Raw genomic sequence first — 17,817 nt, 5'->3', positions numbered from 1 at the left:
GGACACTTTCAAAGGCCCTGTTCCACGACTGACAGTATTCTGTGTTCAAATCTGTCCACCAGCCTCACACCTACAGCAGTGATGAACAAACACGACTTACGTTGCCGTCGTCTCCGCAGACCTTTTGGTTCAAGTCACAACAAGAAGAAAATAATCAGTTGCTGACGTTTATTAAAAAGTCTGAAGAAGTTTATTTTCTCAGCACCAGATGAAACCAAATGACGCGACAGCAGTCGGACACGTACATCTCATTCTTTAATAACTTGAACGCGTGTGTGTGTGTGTGTGTGTGTGTGTGTGAAGCAGTGGCTCCAGAAATGCACTTTGTTTTTTACATTTTAGTTTTTTCCAAGCAGTTGCTGTAATAAAAAACACATGCTGCCATTTGTAAAAAAACAAACAAACAAAACAACAAAAAAAAACAACTGCCATGGTGACGCGGTGAAGCCGTCAATCAAATAGAATCAAAAGTGTGTGAGAAAAGCAAAAACCCGTCAGAGTGTGTGTTTTATAAAGAATGTGGAACGTGTAAAAAAAAAAAACACAAACAAAATTAAAAAAAATCATCTGTTGATTTATCGCTAATCTTCATTTTTACATTTAAAGAAATTTAACTCAATATGGCGTTCCAGAAAATGGACCTTTTCAAAATGAATGCCTTTAACATCTGTAAAAAACTATGTTTACTATGTAGCACCAACAGACAACAAGGGCAGCCAATCACGTGCCTCCGTTCTCTTAGTGAAGAAATGACTACTTCAAGAATCGCGGGTATAAAGTCCGTTTGTGTGGTTCCAGTGCAGCCACCATTGGTTTGGTATTACATCCTTACAGTACGGCCGTGATGGAAGGTTCTCCTAACTCTCCTGTAAGAGTTCTTCTCTTTGGTTCCACCTTTAGATCGCAGCGATGACTCCTCGTTGGACGGGTGCTGAGGACAGATGGAGAAATAACAGACGGTTCAGACGGTGTCTCTTTGGGCTGTGGTTAGGGATTTCCGATAATATTGGCCTCGCCAAATTATGTGTCCCCTAAAAATAGCTTTGGGGAAAAACAGCTGTATATGAAAGGGAAAGTCACTAGATGGCAGCATTGCAGCTCATTTTATTAATCTATTTTAATAATCAGGGGATTGTGTGCACAATGCTGGTGCCAGCAACTCCTACAGTGGTTTGTACTGATAAATAAATAATTATTACCAGACCCTTAGTAGTATTTCAATATGGGGGGCTAAAAAAACATGGCAGGAAATAATTGACCCATCACCTTAGTGAGCAGGTGACACTTCACTTCCTTAACCACCAGGGCACCACTGCCCCACTGTATCGGTATGGTTGATATTGGAATCAGAAATTGAGTGTTTGAACAATATCAGCATATCTGACATCGCTAGCTGTGGTTCATACCTGCTTCTCCACAGGCCTTCACGCACTGCTCGTATGTATCGAAGCGGTTCTGGTTCCCCCCGCATCCTCCGTACCAGAAGCGCGTGCAGCTCTTGCTGGGGGCGTCGTAGTGCCACTTCAGGACAAACTTGGCACATGCGCCTTCTTCTTTGGAAAGCTGGCAGATGTCTACAGCTTTGAGGGCTGCTGTGGAAAAAGGTGAGAGAGTGAGTTCACGTCATTATGAAGATGTACTACTACAGTTCTGAGTAGTTGAATCCAGGACGGGATTTTAGCAGGAAGTCCTTTCTTCTTTTACGTCACTTTGACTTTTCATAAAAACAGAGTTGGACTAAAATAAAAACCATCAGTGCGATGTAAATCTCACCAGGAGCTTGGAGGATCTCCACCTGTTCACTCTGCTCCACCTTTGCTGGAGGCTCAGGTACTGTTGGAAAAGTGGATTCACATGAGAAAATAGATTTTTCATCTGCCAATAATCGGCTTAATCTGTTTTATCTGAGGTGCTCAGTGTCGCCTCATGCAGGTCAGTGTCTGATTTGATTTGTCTGAATTTACTGACATGCAGCTTTAATCGGTTCCTATCAACATGAAAAAACAGCCAATACATTTTAAAATATACTACATAAATGTACTTTTAACACTGCAGTACATCTGTGAAATATTTGCATTACATATACTGTATCTGTGTTTACCCACTAGTGCCCCCCATGGGTGTGGCCAGGGAAATTGCTCCCAATTTTGTAGTGCAGTACTGTGTCTTTTAAGACACTTTAGTGACTGGGCGCCACTGCACTCCACTCTCACCTGAAGTACCAATGTTTGTAAGGGGGACAACTATCCAATCTGGCAACCCAACGACTTTACCGCACTGTTTACAATAGCGGCACACTTGACCGCAAGATACGGTGACGAAAGGTCCGGCTGCTAGCATCACATCTATACGGGGTGGTCGACATCTTTAATTGACCAGTTGGAAAAGTCCCCTGAACCGAAAAAACTAAAAACTGAAAACACTGAAAACCAGAAAGACGTTTATTACCTGTGAGGGCGCGAAGTCGGAACAGTAGACGGAAGTAGTTCAGTGATTAACGACTTCTCGTTAATCACTGAACTACTTCCGTCTGTACGAAGACGTCACGGACACGTATGAGGCACAACTCGTTCGAGTTCTGAGGTAAATGTTTTCTGAGTTAGTGTCGTATTGGCTGTATTTTCATTTCGAGTGAGTTGATCAGTTAACACGGTTAAACCCTTGGTACTTTTTGGGTTTAAGTGGTTAGACCGGTAACTGCGGTCGACGGTTAGCCTAGCATGCTAAAGTTAGGCTACCACATCCCAGGGTGAGTCAGAAAGTCCACAGACAAATGTTTACTATTCCCGCAGGTGTTTGGTGTTAGTGACTAAAACCGGTGTCTCCGGGAGCTTTGCCCAGTTTTGTTTGTTTGGCTTTTTATTAAACCCTCAAAAAACTAAGCATTTTAAAATCAGAACAAACATCATGTTTAACCCGTATTTATTTATAGATCTATCTGATATTAAAAAGGGAGACATGGGGGATAATCATATGGTCATTAATAACATTAATACAGTTTTCACATTTGTCTACTTTGTGACTTCCCCTGGTTCTTCATTTTTTCATTGCAGTGATGATCAATACGTATGTATGTGGATGTACTTAAGCCTGTGATCATGGCATGACTACAAACCTTATCAAAGATTAAGACAGTAGGCAGTGACACGTTAGCTCCAGGACCACGGCAGCACCAAACCCCTTACCTGACCTCTTGCAGTTTTTCAAGCAGACAGTCTCAGTGTCGAACCTATTCTCATTGCCGCCACAACCTCCATACCAGAACTGTGTACAGATCCCGTTCTTTCTGTCAAAGAACCACTTAGCCTGATACTCTTTGCATGGCATTCCAGCATCATAGTCAAGTGAGCATGGGTCAACATGCTCATTAACTACAACATGCAAAAAATCAACAGCAGTGATGAGGGGACAGACAGAGAGAAAGACAGGATGACATTGGATGAATTATAGGATTCAACCTAAAACTTCTTGAGGCGTACAGAAGTCATATAGTGGTGTTAAAAATGGGAGTTACAAAACCAGGAGACCTAAGTGGGTCAAACAAGTGTCAGTGAAGACTTTGTTCATTCTCCCAGAGGAAAGGAAATTGCATTCAACATGGCATTCTTCAGAAGGTAATTATTATATTAGCACTTCTAACATAAGGAAATTAAAAAGTTGTCAAGAGGATGAAGGATGGTGAGGCTCTGCCAGGTGAAGTTAGTGTTCTGTACATGTTAGTTATTTTTAGTCATCTGTACTGTTATATGCTGATGATACAATTAGTGATGCCCAATATTAACTTTTTGCCCATATCCGATATGCAGATATTGTCTAAATTCTTAATTTCTAATTCCGATATCAACCGGGGCAGTAGTGGCCTGGTGGTTAAGGAAGTTAAGTGCCGCCTGCTCACTAAGTTCATGAGTAAATGCAGTGTTTCTCATTTATTTTCTGCCATGCCTGCCCTAGGAGCCAAAAGTTTTTTTTTATCCCCATAAATTGAAAAACTAATCAGCGCCTGCTAATATCTGACATCCCTAGATACAAACCTGCTATTAAGGCCTTTGAGAATTTTCACTCACCTCCATTGTATTGTTGCCCACACAAGGGTGTCAGCTGCCCCTACATCCACTTCTACAATTACCATTGGTGAAGAGGTTTTCATGACTTAGTTCTGACAAAGTTTTCTATTACACTGTTACTAACTGACCAAGGTAAGGTGTTTGGTTTGTCAAAGATGTTGTTCTGGTCCGACCTAACACGTGTTTTGAGTTTGACCTTGGTGACCTTAAGATTTGTTTTAAGCTTTAATCTCGGCCACACATGCTGACTGGTCGGTGGGAATGTTGTCCAAAATCAAACCAGTCCATGGCACGAAAATGGTTGGGGACCTCTGATCTACGGCACCTTGGGTCATACATGAGTTGATTGATACCAAACGATTAAAGTAGTTGTGCTAAATTGTACCATGATAGGAAAACGGTACTACATACTTATCATACGTATCATAAATATTCTTCTATTGGAAGTATGCAAAATAACTCACCACTTGTTGATGTAGGTCTTACAGTCTTGACTGGCTTATGGTCTGCTGTTTCTGTCAAAGTAAAACAAAGAATAATAATGCAGAGGTGATCATATCATGTTTTTCTTTCAACTAAAAGAAAATATGATTTTATATTTAAGTAAAAAATTGTTACCTACTGAATGATGTGTAAATAGTCACTAGTGTTAACTTAGGTTTGAGTTGGTTTAATTGAAACAGTAAAAACTAATAGCAGTAAAAACACAACAAAGACAGTCTCTCACACCCAGTATTTTATAAGACGTGTCTTAACTGTAAACTTCAGCCATTCCATTTTCAACACAACACATTTCATCTGACCCAGCGCCCTGGTTCTGGACTTACTGGTAGTGACGATTCCTTTGCGGGTGGAGACAATTTGACCGTGTGCGGTGTAGGCAGTGACCACTGTGTGGTAAGTCTGGGCACTTTGTAAGTTGTCCACAGAAAGTTCGGTGCCAGAGACGTTGGTCTTTAATACCAGTCCATGGTCGGACAACCTTGTCACCAATACCTCAAAATAAACAAAGAGCACGGGGTCTGGGCTGCTCCAGCGTAATTTAAAACTGCTGGAGGTGACGTTGGAGACGTGGAGCTCGTCCCCATCTTCAGGGCAATAAAGCAGAGAAAAGAGAGCAGTGAGGGAGAGAATAGATAAGCAGTGTGAATCTAGTGTGAACCATGGGAAGATCCCACATATGACTAGAATACACCGTAGTGTCGGGCTGTGAATTGGCAGGAATCTATATTTTGCAATATACTCTGATACTATAAGCCAGGAGTGGCCAACCACCATCAAGAAGAGGCTTTTTTGATTTCCGTTCACAAGCACAATGATATATTGTGTGAAAGACTAGTTATAAGACTGCAAGTCCTGGGAAACAGTTGTGTCTGGGACCTGGTTTACTTTGGGCCATGCACCATCTTACCTTTGTGTTTTTTTGGTTGCACTGGTTGGTGAATCTCATGTGATTTCTGATGTTTACTGGAAAAGAACAAATAAAAGAAAATGTATGAATAAATGAATGAATGTAATCTTTAAAATATATGGGTAAATCTTCATTTTATGTGGTGTGGGATGTTCTGATTTATGTAGTGGAAACCTCAAACCAACCTATTTTCATGCTGGTTTGTGGTATACTTGTGATGATGGATCAGAGTAGTGTAAAAAATAGGGAGGGAATCATGAGCTGAGAAATGAGTCTTACTTCTGCTGTGAAGAGGTTCCTGTGAACGGGTTTTTCATAGGCTGGTCACTCTGAAACCATTTGCAGTTTTTGGAAACTTCTGGCGACATGTAGAAAGCATTTTCAACTAGAAAGAGAAGTAATAGTTTCAGTTTCAGCAGTACATAAAGTAAAGTAATATCTGTCTTGTACTCACTGGCTATATATTTGGGCATCAGTTGGCTGAAGGTCTGGAGGTATTTGTCGTAGAACTGAGAGATGCTGTCCAGTCGTTTAAAGAAAACATCTGATGGCTCACTAGCCATACGTGATAAAACCCGAGAATCACTGGCAGTCAGCTTCTCGCCGACACCCAGTATGACGACGAAAAAGCCTCTACATTTAACCTCAGTGGCGATACGCACCAACTGCTCTTCATCTTCTTCCACATTTCCTGTCACGAAGAGCACAAGCACTTTCCTGTCACGTTGAAGAGGCGCCTTATCAAACACTTGCTCTACGGTAGATTCAATGGCTGCTGCTAGTGCCCGCCCGCCCTCTAACTGCGGGGTCTTCTCCACCAGGAATCTGATGAGCTGATCTGTGCTCAGTCAGGCCTATGTCTACAAGAATAGGAGAGCCAGTTTTGTTGTGGATGAACTCATAGGTTGCCTGTTGGATCACAGACACTCTGGCCTGATGAACGGATGTTGTTGGATCTGAAGACACCTCTAGCTGATCTACTATTTGTGCTATATAGCGTTTGATCTCAGTAAAGGCGGTTGGGGAAGTGGATTCTGAGCTGTCCATGACAAAAGCCATGTCAATATCAATGTCTGTGGCCGAGGATCGCCGGTCTCGACTGGTTAGTGGAGGCGCATAGTCGCAGATTTGGTCAGGAGAGCAGAGATCTTAAAAAGAAGAAAGATAATTCATCAAATGTAGTGATTTGTTTTTCTAAAGCTCTGCCACAAAACAACTCATGATGAGTACTCTCTTTTTAAATCATGAAAACACTCTGATATTGGAAACACTTGGATGCTGCAACCATAATTTAATAATGTTTTTAGTTGTTAACACAGCTAGAACTCTTACCAAAGCAGACATGGCAGTTCAAAATCTTCTGGATCACTGAGTTGTACTGAGCACTTCCTGGACTGGGAAGGACAATCACCTGGGCAAGAGCTGTGTTGTTGACCTAATCAACAAACAAAAGCAAAAAAAGAGGCTAATGAATTCCTTTTTGGAATGAAGATCGTTCGACAAAGTTAGCCAGTTCTGTGTTACAGCTGGCTTAACAAACCCTAAAGTTGGAATCAAAGAACAAGACCACACCAGCTGACATTGTAGCTATCAAAAGGGGCAGAAATAACTGTCACACTTAAAGAAGTGACCCTAATGTCTGTGGTTATTTGCCATACCCTGTTCCAAACAACTATGTCAGGAGGTAGTTCTTTAGCTGATCAAACTGGAACTCACCACATAACCCTTGGCTTATTGGAGCTTACTAAGTCCCAGTTTCATCTTTGTACCATAACCCAGTACTGTTTGTTTTGTTTACCTGCAGTGCTCTGCCAAGTCCTCTTTCCTCACGATTGACCAAGAAGAGGGTAGCAATTCCGGCATCATGCAAGCGCATGGCTGCGTTGGTGATTCCTTGTACCTGACCGAGTGACCCGCCTACGAAGAAGATGGCCACCTTTCTCATTAGAAAACCGCTGCGCACTCTCTTGAAGGTGTTCTGGGCCACAAAGCTCATTGCTGTAGGTAGGCTACGCTCTTTGCTCGTCTGTAGGGTTTGCAGTCCTTCAACACGCTGCAGCAGAGCACGCTTTTTCATTGCATCAGCGAAGCGAACCTCAGTTGTGACCTCACTGTTGTAGAGAGTCAAGGCAACACGGGCGCCTCTTGGGCAGTTACTCTCTGAGATGGTAATGTTTCTGAGCAGACGCAGCACAGTGTCACGCATGTTGTTGAAAATTCGACGGTCAACATTCTGAGAAGCGTCAAGGGCAAAGGCTAACTCAGTAGGGTAGAGTGGGCATTCCTTCTGACCTGAGGTGACAGGGTAGTAGGGCAGAAATAATTATTTGTTTTTATAAAGAAGAGAATGATTGTATAGAAGTAAAATCTATATTGTGCTTACCATAACAGCATGCTGTTAAAAAAAGGAAAGCAAATTGTAGTAAAACAGATGACTTTTGACAAATGACAACCAATTGGAAATTGTAAATCATTAATAACACTCACGACAGTTGTCCCTTATCTTCTTGACTAGTTCACATTGCTGAAGAAATGACAGTCAACAAGAGAAACGAATGTTAACAGATATTGGTAATAAAATGTTTAATTAAGAATGGAATCAAGTGTTCCACAAATAAATGGGGTACTGACCACAACACCTGGTCCTTTTGGTCCTTTCTGGCCCTGTTTGAAAAAAAAAATTGTTGTTAAAAATGCTTATATCTAGACACACACTGAACTAAACTATAACTTTAGAAAAATACCGCTATAGAGGAATATTGCAGATATATCCATCTATCTATCCCTCCCTCCATCTATGTAAAGCCTGTTGTACTTTTGATCAAGAAATGTATGAAATTAAGAATTCTGAACAGAAACGACAAAAACTGATGTTACTTACATATGGTCCAGGATATCCAACCTCTCCTTTCTGTCCGGGTGTACCAATGTTTCCAGAGACACCCTGGAGACACAGTCAAAGAGCACAATTCACTCTCAAGGATGATCATCAATTCTTTCTTTAAACCCTGTACAGTACCAGCTAGTCATGTCCACCTAGCCCATCTATAATTAGACGCTTACTCTCTGTCCACGGTTTCCTCTAGGTCCAGGTCCACCTTTGCTGCCAGGGTCACCAGCTGCGCCCTGTAACGAAATACAGCAAATGATCAACAGCATTCAGCAGGTAGGACCATTATCCAGTTTATCTCTCTGTCCCAAGTATTAAACATAAAATCAATCAATGTGTCTCTGTTACCTTTTCTCCTGGGCGTCCTGGAAAGCCTGGGTCACCCTGTGAGGAAAAAAACAATGTTAACACTCAGCTATGGTAACTGGTATGGTTACCAGACAAAAGACCTGAGATTTGTAGTTCTCACATCCCTGCTTCACAAACGTATAATCCTTTCACCACATTACTAGGATTGAAAACAACTTACCTTTCTTCCCTTGGGCCCTGGAGACCCAAATCCATCCCTACCATCTTCACCCTTTGAACAATTTACATAAAAAAAGTGTTTCTGTCAGATCGTTGACACAGATTCTTGATCAAAGAGCCTATTGTTCTAGTTTGTTCTAATATTCAATAACTCCAATATTAGTTAGTATTTCTAAAATAATCAGTAGCACTAACATAACTTCTCATACCATTTTGACCTCATCTATAAAGATATGCAACATGTCAAGATTTTTTTTCTTTTTTTTCAAAAAGCTTTTTTCAAAGTTTTTCAAAATATCTGACTCCCTGCACTTGAAAATGTATATTTTGTGTTTGTGTTTAGTTATCCTCTGTTGTATTTTACTTAATTAATATCCACTACTTCTTAAGTGTTTTTTTCAAAGTTTTTCAAAATATCTGACTCCCTGCACTTGAAAATGTATATTTTGTGTTTGTGTGTAGTTATCCTCTGTTGTATTTTAAAGTTCTGGGATGTTCGTTGTGTCGCCATCTCTGTGTTCTGTTGATGAATGTCTATCAAAATCCTGTCTGGAATCTTTGTCCTGTTCCTCGCGGTGACCCTGTAATAATGCCAGTATGTGTCTCATCAGATTTATTTTGTACTGCAGTACGTTTGTTTACAATCAGCTACTGTGAGTTGCCATCTCGAATCTCACGAGCTTCTTGCTATAATGACGTTGTTTGCTGAAACTTGAACGTTGTGTTGTTGTCACTTTTAGCACTTTTGTTGCTCTTTTTGATTGGATGTTTTGTAGTTTTTTGCTAAAGTGGAGTTACTATGGGGAAGTCATTAGAACCTCCAATTAAAAAGAACATTCTCTGTGATTTGTTGTCCAAAAAGGAGCTAGATGGCAGCGTTACAATAATTAGAGCTAAATGGAAGTGCTCGTCGTTTTGGTCCTCTCTCTGTGCACTCAGAAATAACTGCCCGATCGTCATCCATTTGTTTATCATTTGCATGAATGAAGTATTGCTACTGAAACGATCATATGTTGTTGCCTGTTACATTAGAGTTTATACAAAAACCAGGGTACTTACAGGCTCTCCATGGGGGCCAAGTGGTCCAACAGCACCCTGTGGGCCTGGATCTCCTGGCTCTCCCTACAAAGACCAGGTAAAAACATCAAGGGAGAAATACTCCAAGGAGTCAAGGAGAAGGACAAATATTTCTTTAAGCATTTGAGTCTGCCTTAATTAACACCATAGGTTCTGGTTTCAGCTGCAGCCCGGATACTTTCAGTTCTTTTGCTTCTTTTATACTGTGAAGTGTTTGTGCAGTAAAGTAGAGAGTGTTTGATTGCAGGCAGTGTATTCCTAAATTAGTATGACTTTAAGTACTTTATAACGGTACCTTACGACCAGGCGCTCCTCTTCGGCCCTTTTCTCCAGCAGTACCAGGCTTCCCTCCAAGTCCCTTGAAATAAATTGCAGACATTAGAGGAAGTTTTGATGGGATTGCAGGTATCACTGAAGTATAACAGGTGAATATATTTCAGGTGTTTTATGTACCCTAGGTCCAGGGTTTCCATCTTCTCCTCTCGGCCCAGGGGCACCATTTGGTCCACTTGGACCCTTTAAGGAGGAGAAAACAGATTGAAATGGTTCTAATGAATCTGCTCTTTGCTTGCACAAGAAGTACATATACTACAGTATTTCTGTGAGATTGAATACTCTTGCAGTAGGGATAATCATGTGAAAGCTTACTCTGGGACCTCCTATACCAGGTTCTCCCTGTACACCATCGGTTCCAGGCTTCCCAGGTCCTCCCTAATGGCAAACATGCGAAGAATATATTAAGTACTGACAAAACAAGAGTTATTGCAGTCGACACTAAGCAATAAAAGTGTCCTCAAAGAGCTTACACGTGGTCCCGGTGCTCCTCTTCTGCCGTCAGGTCCCTAAAGAAACATAAGTGTAAATTAGACTTTTTACATTAAGAAAAGTATGTGGAAGATAATGGCATCAGGAAATGCTTTACTCTTCTTCCTGCTTCTCCAGGGCCTCCCGCCTTTCCGTTGCCACCTTGGTCTCCCTATAATAGGATATAATATAATAGGAAATAAATTGAACATGAAAAGTGGCAGAAAGTGTAATACAAAAAATGTATTCACAAAATTAACTTGGAAATCTGAAAATGTTATTACCGCTGGTCCAGCATCACCAGCATCTCCTTTAGGTCCACGTTGATTGTTGTCTTTCCCACTTGTCCCCTGTTACACATTAATCACATTTCAATTATAAGAAAAAATTTAAATAATGGTTGGAAAGCGTAATGCTAGGCAGTTGTGTATCTGGATTTTAACCACAATCTTACTCTTTCTTTAATCTCTCTTTTCTCTCTCTAGATACCACATACAGGTTTGACTATACTCACAGGGTCTCCTCTGATTCCAGGTTCCCCTGTGTCTCCTGCCAGTCCTTTGGCACCTTTGGGGCCCTAAAGGCACAGCATTGATCAGTGATTAGCACAAACTAAGCTAGATGTCTGTAAAGCAATAACTTTTATTTTCTTACCCTTCTGCCAGGGTTTCCTCTTTCTCCTGGGGGTCCAGCAACTCCACTTTTACCCTGACCACAGTTAGCAGTAGATTCCAGTCAGACCAGTATACACAAAACATATTGTAATCTGTGATGTGTTTAGACTAGGATGATATTAACTTTATACCGATATGTGATATGCCTATATTGTCCAAAGACTGAATTTCCGATTCCGATATATTCTGATACCGATATAGGGCTGGTAATATTTATTTGTTTATCTATACAAACCACTGTATGAGTTACTGGCACCAGAATTCTGCATACAATATTATTAAAATAGATTAATAAAATGAGCTGCAATGCTGCCATCTAGTGGTTTTCACCTTCATATACAGCCGTTTTTTATGAATTTCCCCCCAAAACTATTTATAGGTCACACTTCATTTGGCAAAACCAAGGCATTGCATTATATGGGGTTTGATTATCAAAGGAAAAGCCGATAATGATTCTTACAGTTATTACATAATTATGCTAATTAAAATTAGGACGTTCCTAATTTAGGCAGTAAGCAATTCAGCCACATAGCTAATGTGAAGTGCATAGAGCAGAATATAATATTTGACCAAACAAGTTTTACCTCTTCTCCGTTGATACCATCAAGTCCAAGTTCTCCAAATTCACCCTGTGAACGACAGTAGTTACCGTAAATTGCATCACTAAGCTGTATCTGGACACCTTATCTTGTAGCAAGGATTAATGGAAATATATTCACCTTTTCTCCAGAGTATCCTCGAGAACCCTAAAGAAAAGAGAGAGAGAAACAGTTGCTTGTAGTGAAAACTGTACTCTACTGTCCTAAAAATTACAAAAATGTGAAGGTTTAAGTTGATGTAAAAGCTTTTACCTTGACACCTCTTTGTCCTGGGCAACCCTTGTAACCCTGTGTTCCATTGATACCAGGAGGACCTCTCTCTCCCTGTCATTGCCAGAAAATAGTTAAGACAACATAACGAAATATTGACAGGAAACTTTGTAGCTGAATTAATGAAAATATTTTTAAGGTGGTGGCGCTTTGGCCCAGAGGCAATATCTCTGTCATTGGTGTGGAACCCCACGGTTCACCTCCTGTGCAAGATCGAATCCCGGTTAGGGAGGTTGGTACCTTCCAGTGGACTCACCACCCACAGGAAGGTTGGTACGGTGCAGTGTGATTTGGGTCGCGGTCATAGAGACTGCTGCCCCTGCGACCCGGTAACGATAGAGTGGATGAAAATGGATGGATGGATGGATTTTAAGGTGCAAAACATGGAATTCTAGACATTCTAGACAAATCCAGTTTTTGGAACTTACAGGTCCACCCTCATCTCCTGGATGTCCTTGGCTTCCTGGAGATCCTGGGCTACCCTGGAAAACAATAAAATTGAATTAAACGTGACATAGTTTACTAGAATTAAAATATTATTTTTAAAATAAAACTATCCAAGTAATTTAATTATTCAAAACATTTATTTTTAATACCTTTGTGCCTGGAAGTCCAACCGAGCCTCTGTCTCCTCTGGTACCAGTACATTTGCAAGGCACTCCGCAGCATGCTCTCTCCGCAATGTTGTCCTGGATGACAAAAGCAATTAATTGTGTTTTACTATAAAAAATATTATGAATATTTAGACCTCAGTTGTGACTGAAACATACTAGTTCTTCCAGTAGCTCGTAGTCCAAGTCCATGATGTTTACTCGTAAGGGTCTGGTGTATCTGAACCCACGACCATATTCCAAAAGTACAGCTTCCTCAAATTTAGGCACTCGTTCCAGTCCAACCAGAATGAAACTATTTACTCCTTTGAGCAAGTAACACATTTTAAGAGTTACTTATCTTTGCACATTTTTATCAATATGATTTTACCATAAAAATAAATATAATATAAATACATAGTTACCTGACTCCTGAAGCAAATCCACTTGTCTTTTCATTGTGGCATATGGTGCATCAATTCCATCAGTCAGGTGAATGACAACCTTTATAGAAAACAATACCATTCTGAGACAAGATCTTTTGTCAGTCTACGTAAACCAGGCTGACCCAGTCACAGGCAGTGACGTGAGTCTTTCTATGTCTGATAATTTAATTCACATTAAATGTTAATATGTACTATTAAGTGTATGCAAGATTCATAGTATATGAATGTATATGAGAAAATATGTAGAAAACACCCCTTTTTCAAGAAGCATTTATGTACCAACCTTGACAACACTGTCCTGTCTGGTTTTAAACCTGTTCATGTAAGCTGATATCGTCTTCCCATTGAGCACGAAGGGACCACGAGTACGAAGTGCTCTAAAGGCCTCAAAGAGCTCATCAGCATTGTTTGTAAAGTCAAGCTGGACAGGTTCAGAACCAGCATCCACAGCGAGTATGCCCACTTGTACAGAAGGTATTTGCCCAGATGAACAACTAATGGCTCCCATTTTAGTGATTCTCTGAAGAATGCCTCCCATCTTACTCTGAAGATTGGTCTGAGCACTGAAGATGTTCTGTGCAGCAACATCAAAGCCCACCAACACTTCTACATTGCAGGCTACAAAAACAAAACAAATTATTAATATCATTAATAATCATAAGGATAATGATACTTGTGGACATCAGACAATAAGTTTATGAAATACTTTTTTCTTACGTTTGGTATCTTTATGCACATCAACGCAGAGCTTTCCTTTGACTTCATCATCTAGAGTCTCCAGGATTAGCTCATTGAGCTCAGAAAGTCCAAGGAAGGTGGGTGCTCTAGCCACAGTCGTAGGCTCACTAGCAATGTTTACCAACTCATTTTCGACATCACCCACTCCAACGGCAAAGATTCTCACACCCTTTTTCTTCAGACCTAGTGCTGCTGTTTTGCTGTCATCAGCTGAACGCCCTCCAGTGATGAGCATGAGTATCTGCGGAGTGCCCTCATCAATCCTACTGCCCTTTTCTTTGGTGAAGTGAACATCCTGAACATGGCGAATTGCTGCACCAGTGTTGATTTTGTTTCCACCTTTGTACTCTGCTCGTCCAATGGCACTTATAATGTCATCCTTGTTCTTGTACGTGTTGAGGTAGAAGACGTCAGTTACATCGGTAGCATAATGGGCCAACCCAAACTGCAGTTTGTCTCTTTCCGTGAAGAAAAGGTCGATCAGGTTAAGGATAAATGACATCACCTCATTGAAGTTTTTTCTGCCCAAGTTGATCGAGCCGTCCACCAAAAATACAATATCAGCCTTTTTTGAAGGGAGACCTTTTGTCATTTTTTTTTAAAAAAGAAAAGAAACATGTTAAAGTAACTCACTCACAATTGACATTTTTCATATGAAAAACTAATTAAAAACATGTTAATAAGCAGAGGATATGTGAAACATACTTGGATCTGTTTCTGTTGGTGGTTCCTCAGGGATAGTTCCACTCAATCTGGAAAACAATCTTTCCTTAATTGTTGGTAGATTAGGTAAAGAAGAAACCTGGAACCTGAAGGACATCATCTGGGGAGGTGGTAATTTGGGCTAGTTGTCTCGTGTCAACACCAGGACCAGCCCCAACTCCAATGCAGTTTACACGTGAGCCTTTCAGCAGAGGTCCATAGATGGAAACATCCTGGGGTGAACGTCCACCAGTGAGAACCACAAGATGTTGGGAGGCCTCAGCAAAACGAACACCAGCAGAGGGTTTTAACTCATTCTGTATCACATAGTTAATGGCATCAGCCAGGTCCGATGAGCGGCCACCCATTTGACGAAGTCGCTTTATAGCAGAGATAACGGATGGCTTGTTGTTGTGTGAGTTGAGTGAGAATTCTGTTTTAACATTGTCTGCATACTGGACAACAGCCACTCGCACTTGATCAGGTTGCACATCAAGTTGTTGGACAATGTTAAGGATGAAGTCACGGATATGTGCAATGCCGGACACACCTGTGCTGTCTGAGCCATCAATCAGGAAAATTATGTCTTTTCTCCCAAGGTTTAGTGATTCTGCAAAAGACAAAACATCTGTTCAAGGTTCTCAGAAATCCAGGTTTACTTCATACTATGAGGTTTACGAGGAACTGTAATGTAAACTATCAATGTTTCTTACCATCAATAGTGGGAACAGTAACAATGCTGATAATATCAGCAGTGGATATAGTCTTGACAGACTCAATGAGCTTTGACTCCACCCTTGGAAGCTGCTGGAAGGTTTCAACTGTTTGAGCAAGCTCAGGTTTCAGGGAAATTTGTCGCAGTTCATCAATGTCAGCATTTCTTGAACCAATAGCGAGAGGTGCTACTTGGCTTCTCTTCAGCTGGTCAGCTGGACCGTAAACATCATCTGCAGACTTGCCACCAGTAACAAGAATGAGAAATTGAGGAACACCCTCCTCAATTCGGCTTCCTGCAGACCTCTGGAAGATATTCCTTGAGACCCACTCAAGAGCACGACCGGTGTTAAGGCGGTTTCCGCCTTTGTTTCGTAGTCTCGTCACAGCCTGTCTGACTTCATCCTTTGTAGAAAATTCATTAAGAAGAAATTCTAATTTTGGATCATCGCTGTACTGGACCACTGAAACCCGAACACCGTCCATTCCAACGTCGAGCTTCTCCACAACTCTCCTTATCATTTCCCGAATGGCAGGGAATTCACTACGCACTGCTGTTGTGCCATCAATTAAAAAGACAACATCCCTTTTTTCTTGTCCTGAAGGTCTTGGTGTGATAACTGGTCAAAAAAGATGCAAGATATCAATGAACACTAATCTCAAGTTTTCATGACTAATATTTTTTGTAAAATTACCTTCAATGGTTGGAAATATGGGACGCATCGTAGCAATATCCTCGTCTGACAACTCAGTGACTGTGTTGATTATGTTTTCTTGTACTGTATAGAGGCCTGGTATGTCATCTACAGTGAAGGCAAAATTGGGCACATATGACACCACTCGCAGCTCTGAAGGATTAACATCCCTGGTGCCAATGCTGAAAGGAAGAACCCTTGATTGTTTAAGGGTTGATGCTGCTGAGCTAACATCATCTGTAGAAGACCCACTGGAGACAGCAATAACAAACTGTGGTACACCTTCTTGCCTCCTGCTTCCCCGTGCTGCAGTGAGTACATCTCGGTCAACAAACTGCAAGGCCTGCCCCAGGTTACGCTGTCTTCCTCCTCTCTGCCTGATTCCCCTAACAGCATTCATAACCTCATCTTTGGTTCTGTGAGAGTTCAGATACATGTCAGCCTGTGCGTAGTCCCCATACTGGACCACAGCAATTCTAATTTTATCTTCCCCAACATTAAGAATCTCTACAATTCTACGAATAAACTCTTGAATGATGGGAAAATCTCGTCCAACACCATCAGATCCATCAACGAGGAAAACAATATCTCTACGAGGGCTTTGGGCTGAAAGAGAAAAAGAAATTATTTTATTTTCTGTTAACTTTTTGCTTGTTGCAGTTTGAAGAAAATAGTCCATACAATTGACAAGGATATATGTAAAATTGTGTTGTTATATTACATCCTGCATAAAGTTCACAGTATCACACACAGTAACCTACAAAAGCTTAAAGCCGACAACAAAAGAGCTGCACATTTTTTTTAACTTACTTGAAAAATGGTTGGTACACTTAAACATACAGACAGAAAGGAGGAAGGACAGACTGATACTACTAATCCTGAGGGACATTTTGAAAACAAGGTGATTAATTTATTAGTTTATAAACATTTTCGCTTTTTTGGCAAATTCTGTTCTGTTCAACCATTCACACCGATTCATCCTTTTTGAATATTAACAAAGATTATGGTTTTTCTTTTAATAATCTAGATGTACTGATAAGTGGTTGTGCTTGTTAAAGTAGCAAGAATAGCTCCAAACTCTAAAATGTAAACTCTGGATAATACGACAAGCCTTTTGAAACAAAAATGCAAAAATAAGATCATGGGCCCTCATTTGCAGTAGTCCACTATTAGAGTTCCTATTATTACGTGTGTCACCAATTCACTTTCAGCATCAAGTTTAAATGGCAGATAACTGAAACTTTTCTTTCATATTTAATGCACACAGACTTGTAGAACTATAAGAATATTTAACTGCAATCAAACCCCACCAGTTGTAAGAAAAACCTAGCCTTGTAAACGTACCATGCACAGTCGGAGATTCAGGTGTGACTTTAACAACTGCAGTCTTCACAGAGGACTGAAGTTGCTGGTGGATACTGGGAAGGTCATTGAACTCAGACACAGAGAAGGCATAGCTGTAATCATGGGCCATTGTCTGCAGTTCTCCGCTATCTGTGTTCCTGTTTCCAATTGCAAATATCAGGACACCCATCTGTTTGAGAGCAGAGGCTGGCCTATCAATGCTGTCAGAAGATCTTCCACCGCTTAGCACTATTAGCAACTGTGGGACTCC

At 40.8% G+C, this 17,817-nt stretch overlaps 2 protein-coding genes across 7 annotated transcripts in view; one reads left to right on the top strand and one right to left on the bottom strand.

Moving 5' to 3' along the window:
- Nucleotides 1-153: 153 nt before the first annotated feature.
- col6a3 (collagen, type VI, alpha 3) overlaps nt 154-17,817 on the bottom strand; it is a 44,314-nt gene continuing 26,650 nt past the window's right edge. Inside the window, 42 exon segments of the mRNA XM_025063616.1 lie at nt 154-931; nt 1,407-1,592; nt 1,774-1,833; nt 3,186-3,371; nt 4,529-4,579; nt 4,892-5,152; nt 5,476-5,531; nt 5,755-5,860; nt 5,930-6,306; nt 6,308-6,623; nt 6,808-6,910; nt 7,274-7,767; nt 7,859-7,870; nt 7,963-7,999; nt 8,107-8,139; nt 8,357-8,419; nt 8,539-8,601; nt 8,714-8,749; nt 8,895-8,945; nt 9,953-10,015; nt 10,266-10,328; nt 10,424-10,486; nt 10,619-10,681; nt 10,777-10,812; nt 10,893-10,946; nt 11,059-11,124; nt 11,289-11,351; nt 11,429-11,482; nt 12,033-12,077; nt 12,168-12,194; nt 12,300-12,371; nt 12,746-12,799; nt 12,914-13,006; nt 13,088-13,233; nt 13,333-13,411; nt 13,637-13,971; nt 14,071-14,673; nt 14,797-14,893; nt 14,895-15,403; nt 15,507-16,127; nt 16,203-16,808; nt 17,547-17,817. The exon segment at nt 17,547-17,817 is cut by the window's right edge and continues 1 nt beyond it. Coding sequence (XP_024919384.1) covers nt 897-931; nt 1,407-1,592; nt 1,774-1,833; nt 3,186-3,371; nt 4,529-4,579; nt 4,892-5,152; nt 5,476-5,531; nt 5,755-5,860; nt 5,930-6,306; nt 6,308-6,623; nt 6,808-6,910; nt 7,274-7,767; nt 7,859-7,870; nt 7,963-7,999; nt 8,107-8,139; nt 8,357-8,419; nt 8,539-8,601; nt 8,714-8,749; nt 8,895-8,945; nt 9,953-10,015; nt 10,266-10,328; nt 10,424-10,486; nt 10,619-10,681; nt 10,777-10,812; nt 10,893-10,946; nt 11,059-11,124; nt 11,289-11,351; nt 11,429-11,482; nt 12,033-12,077; nt 12,168-12,194; nt 12,300-12,371; nt 12,746-12,799; nt 12,914-13,006; nt 13,088-13,233; nt 13,333-13,411; nt 13,637-13,971; nt 14,071-14,673; nt 14,797-14,893; nt 14,895-15,403; nt 15,507-16,127; nt 16,203-16,808; nt 17,547-17,817 — 6,609 coding nt within the window. The 3' untranslated portion in view covers nt 154-896.
- mlphb (melanophilin b) overlaps nt 2,506-17,817 on the top strand; it is a 66,896-nt gene continuing 51,584 nt past the window's right edge. For 5 of the 6 annotated variants that reach the window (XM_017039921.2, XM_017039925.2, XM_017039924.2 and 2 more), the window contains exons 1-2: nt 7,342-7,479; nt 8,562-8,641. The gene's annotated coding sequence lies outside the window, so the exon portion shown is untranslated. Of the gene's footprint in view, nt 2,584-7,341; nt 7,480-8,561; nt 8,642-17,817 lie in introns of those variants that run through there. The other variant, XM_017039922.2, reaches the window with a different exon arrangement.

This window comes from Cynoglossus semilaevis, chromosome 16 (genome assembly GCF_000523025.1).
Source record: "Cynoglossus semilaevis isolate Cse_v1.0 chromosome 16, Cse_v1.0, whole genome shotgun sequence".
Classification (NCBI taxonomy): Eukaryota; Metazoa; Chordata; class Actinopteri; order Pleuronectiformes; family Cynoglossidae; genus Cynoglossus; species Cynoglossus semilaevis.
This window is presented reverse-complemented; position numbering and strand designations above follow the sequence as displayed.